At 40.6% G+C, this 5094-nt stretch overlaps 1 protein-coding gene across 4 annotated transcripts in view; it reads right to left on the reverse strand.

Annotated features, from left to right (window-relative positions):
• LOC119268158 (CBL-interacting protein kinase 8-like) overlaps positions 1-5094 on the reverse strand; it is a 23540-nt gene that overhangs the window by 11955 nt on the left and 6491 nt on the right. For 3 of the 4 annotated variants that reach the window (XM_037549688.1, XM_037549689.1, XM_037549690.1), the window contains exons 7-10: positions 4700-4825; positions 3947-4036; positions 2068-2190; positions 856-969 (exon numbers count right to left, since the gene is read on the reverse strand). In XM_037549688.1, coding sequence (XP_037405585.1) covers positions 856-969; positions 2068-2190; positions 3947-4036; positions 4700-4825 — 453 coding nt within the window. The remainder of the gene's footprint in view (positions 1-855; positions 970-2067; positions 2191-3946; positions 4037-4699; positions 4826-5094) is intronic. The other variant, XM_037549691.1, reaches the window with a different exon arrangement.

A 5094-nucleotide genomic window follows, 5' to 3' on the forward strand; every position in this document is an offset into this window, starting at 1 on the left:
GGGGGGCATCACATAGTCTTGTGACGACAGTTGCCAGCGGCGCAGTTGGGTGAGAGCTGTAGGCTACGCAGATGACAAGGAGGAGGTGTGTGCAATGGTAGCTCAGTGAGCCGACTGTGGTGGCTGTGGCGGTGCAGTGGACAAGAAAGCATGGGGTCTAGCTATGAGAAGAATACACTGTTCCTAAGGTCTGTAGAGGTTAGAAGATGGCGACATGGGAAGAGGCGGTGCAACCGTTTTAGGGCGCAAGCATAGGCAACACAGGACTGATGACGGGGTGGGACCTCCGTTAGTATGAATTAGCGGATAGTAAAAACTTAACTTTGGAGAATTTGGATGCAAAATGGGAAGAAGTGAGCCTACAAATATTGTTGTGTTTTTTTTAAACCTGTGATATGTCGGTGTCATAGAGCCAATATTCCGTTGGAATAACAGCCAGTCCTAGAGTGAGAGTCTGGGAGACCTATAACTTCAAGCGAATATTAAACTCATACCTGTTATTCATCAAATGGATGGACTAACACTTTTCCTTATAGTTAAAGGTAATTTCAACCAAATGGGTTATAAATTGTACTATGCATAGAATATAGGGAGGTTTAAACTATTACAAATTACTCCCTCCGTCCCAAAATATAAGAACGTTTTTAACACTAGTATAGTGTCAAAAACGTTCTTATATTTTGGGACAGAGGGAGTACAACAGTAGATCAAATATTCACTCAACATCTCAAGAACAAACCAAGTTTCACTCTTCACGTATTACTCACTTTTAATATTGTTAAAATAAAGTGCATTTGGCAATTCAGATGATTTCTTCGTGAAAACATTCGGCATCACAAGTGGCTTGCATAATACCTGTCGGCGATCAAATAGGGCCGAAAGGTTCAACCCTTGAGATAGAATAATTAGATCGAATGCATTGAGCGTCAAAGGGCCTGCTTCATCGTCAAAAGTATGTTCATTGTCCTCCTAAAATGACAAATATGAAGACAAGAAAAATTACAAGAACTGCAAGTACAAAGTACACCAGAGTTAATTTAACATATTGGCTAATTTTTATGTACTATATGAATGGTTGCTAGATGTTGGATTAAATTCATTTGCTCAAAACATTAATGGAACATAGTTTCATAAATCATCAAGTGTTATGACTAACAGGATATTTGATCGATTGAGAAGAGATCAAGGAAACATTTTCTTTTATGGAAATATAAATGTCAGCCCTTGATACCATGTTATGAAGGCAACTGGCACTTCCGTGAGGCCATATGCCAGTATACTTACACATACATGTGTGGTAAATATGCATGAAACCCCTTATACAACGGGGATACTACACAGCTAATATACAGAAAATGTATACATCTCTAGCACTTACTAATCCAAGACAAATAAATACAGGTGTAAACCCTGACAGTTTCCATGACAAAAACATATCCACAAACTAATAGGTTACCTAATACTTATCAAAAGCATGGGCATGGCAATATGTATGTGCATCATGTAGATTTTAAGGGTTTTCAGGCTAGCTTATATTTACCGATCTAAGAATGAGCAAGGCAACATGTGTGTAAGTCGGCTTGCTCCATTTGGCTTAAAATAAGTCTTTCGATAAGCAATCCCAAGCTGAAGGTCAATATGTGCCTGTTAGGTCAAAGAGAGGGAAATCTGTGGTCTGTTTTTGGCTTATATCTCGATAATTGCGAAAGAACAAATACCAAAGAAACTAAAGTATCGAATACAGTGAATATGTGGAAGTACAATGGGTAAGTTTTTTTTAGTACATGGGTACTAAGTACTGAGAGAAAAGAACTCGTACAAATCACTGGTGAGGAAAGCAAAATGTAGTTTACATATCCAGAACACCACAACATATTTCTACGAGTAAGGATTGGAGGGTGGAGGCCATAAATTGTCCTTATTCCTTAAGCCTTAATGTCACGTCAGTGTTCTAATTTTGCGAGGGATATAGCTGAAACCAAGTGCTGAGCACTGTATTATACAAATATACATGCGATGCCTTCCTTCCAAATGAATTCTAGGAATATGGTGAATAGAATTATATACCTCAGGATCATCAAAAGCTGCATTAACATCATCGAGATTTACTTCTTCATTTTCTACTTCCCTGGCAGGTTCATAATTTTTCTTAAACCATTCATCCTTTCTGATCTCTTTTATCCTGATTCGCTGTTCCAATTCAGAAACATAGTAAGTCAAGAATACACTAACAAAGATAGTAACTACACACATATGGAACGTCCTTGCATGTTAGGGATATCATAACTAATATTCACTGAATTATATTTGTTGTTCTTTGTACAGCTCATAGCAGCTACTTCAACATACAATAAATAATTTCTTTTGCAGAAGGAAACTAACGGGAGGTATGAATTAACAAAGTCAAGGTGACATGTGAACCCAGCCAGTTTGTTTTCAAACAGATGCCTTAAACCGATCAACTGACCATGACCAGTGTCACACAGCCAGGATTATGCCATTCACCAAGTAAAATCCTAACCTTACAAAATGAACGACGGGTTATGTCAGTAAATGGTAGTACATTTAACTAAGGACCCGTCTGGATCAGAGCCAGGGGCTGCCCGACCAAAAAATTGGCATTGACCAGAACGATCGTTTCTGTTTGGATAAGCTCCAAAAATTTGGCTCTCCCAAGGCCCTTCAGCTCTCTACGTTGTATTCGTGGCCAAAATATTGGAGAGGCGCTGGCTGACTGAATCCTGCGCCAGTTTTTTGGCTTGCCGATGGTTCACCTCTAGTATTGACTTTGGCTTATGAGATGAGTACTTGGTGGCTCAAAGAGGCACCTCTCGTATTGACTTTGCCTGTTTGTGTGTTCCTCTTGTGATTTCCCCTTGTTTCCCTCTTGTTCTTCATCTTCATCCTTGAATCCACCTCCAGATCATGAAGATTGGGCCACCCCTATGGTTTGCCCTGTATAACACTAGACCCAGGACTCCTAGTATGCGTCCAAGAGCTGTGACGACATCCTGTTTCAGGGAACGGTTGGTTCGAGCTCCTGGAAGCTGAACTATAAGTCTTGGCTCCCCAAGGGTCAAGTTCTTCACGTGCCTCACGTGCTGGACAGCCAAGCACCAGGCACGTCGAGGCCTGCAACACGCGCTACGTTGCGTGCTCTGTGATCAATTGGAGGAAATGATGGCCCATATCCTCACCGGATGCTCCTTCGCACGCACGGTGTGGCACGAGGCGCTTGACTGCACTCGACGGTGTGCCATTCCGATAAGCTGGGCGGATTCGTGGACTGGTAGCATCAAACATGTCATTCTGTCCAGACCTGCACATGTAAGAGCACTTCTTCGGCCATCACGTTGGTGACATGGTGCATCTTGAAGCATCGCAACGCCATCATCTTTGATAGTGATCAACTCAGCTTGCCTTACCTCCTCGGCGCGATCAAATCAGAGCCCAGACAATGGGCGATGGAGGGCCCCGAAGGGTCTTGCGGCTTTGTTACCGGATGAGGTGGTGTCTAGCGGCTAGGGGCGCCGTGTTGTAAACCGGGTGTGCCCTTCTTTGGGCTTGTACAAATTCTTGATAACAATGCATCAAAACACAAAGCTTTTGCATTTTCTTGAAAAAAAGAGATGAGATAAATATGAGATGTTGTCGATGACAGGTTTGTTGGTATTCAGAGTGATCTTCTTTGGCATGTTTTTTATAGTACTTTGTTGGTTTTTGGTTTTTTCCCTTTTGTTGGAAAGACCTTTGTTTGGTGACTTTGCAATAAAGGATGTAATAAGTTGGGTTGTATGCATCTGAACATGCAGAGGATGGGGGTAAAGCTTCCATTATCTAAAAAATATGAGATGCTGTCAATTGCTAACAAAACTTTAAAGCAAAATATAAACCATTTAAGAAATCAATACAATGTTAGACTAAATAATTGTAGAACTTCACTTACTGTATCTGGGCTAGGATCCAGAATTCTGCGTATCAGTGACTTAGCACCACTTGGAAACACAGCTGGGAATGAATATTCTGCGCTCTCAATCTGCATTAGGAAAAACAGACTAATATACAGAAAATACACTTTCCATAAAAACGCCGTGTCTAAGAAAATAACTGTTCTCGCCACCAAGAACACATATGCCATTGACCAATTAGTGCACAAATCGTGTACTCCCTCCGTCCCAAAATAAGTGTCGCTGATTGGATACAAAGTTGTACCAAATCAACGACACTTATTTTGGGACGGAGGGAGTAATAAATATCTACATACAACTCTGCCACAGGCCCCCACAGGTGATAGAAAAAGCTCTGAATACAAGTTTATAGAATCTCTACTAGACTACAAATGTTATATTTCCCTTGCAGCTAACAAATTAACAAAGTATAAGAATCGCTATGGTCGCTAGGTCATTATATTACCAAATTCTATGATGCTTGACTACTAACACATATAGTACTTACATCAACTAATCAATATATACACACCTAGTATGTTTGGTTATTTTGTGGTGCCTGGATCACATAACTTGCAAGACAAACCAAATGACATTACTCTTATATGTCAAATACTAGTGTAACTTTGCATATGATAACAACAAAGTTTCAAATGGTTGACCACACGGATCTCAGAACGACCTATATTCAGATACCGCGAGGAGGGAGGTTGACTTCTAGTAAAGTGGTCATGAGCTTATAAGAAACAAACCTTCCCATAAAGGGTAGTCAAATCTACTTCATCGAAGGGAAGATAACCTGCCAACAGGACATATAGAATAACTCCACATGACCATGTATCAGCAAGTGCTCCATCATATCCTTTATGACTAAGAACCTGTTTCATAAGATAAATTAGAATTCTGCATCACAGTTAACACAATATTTGGCAGGTAAATGCATCAGTAGCTATACCTGACAAAGAATAAGAACAATTAATTTATACAAAGAAAATAACAGATAGCTATAAGAACAATAGCTACAACAAAGCCTTTTGTCCCAAGCAAGTTGGGGTAGGCGGGGACATCACCCGGCCCCCCCTTTCCGAGTGAAACATGTGCAAAGGTAAGCTCCTCCTCGGCGAAACTTCCTAGTAATCTTCCAGCC

This window comes from Triticum dicoccoides, chromosome 3A, assembly GCF_002162155.2.
Source record: "Triticum dicoccoides isolate Atlit2015 ecotype Zavitan chromosome 3A, WEW_v2.0, whole genome shotgun sequence".
NCBI classification, from domain to species: Eukaryota; Viridiplantae; Streptophyta; class Magnoliopsida; order Poales; family Poaceae; genus Triticum; species Triticum dicoccoides.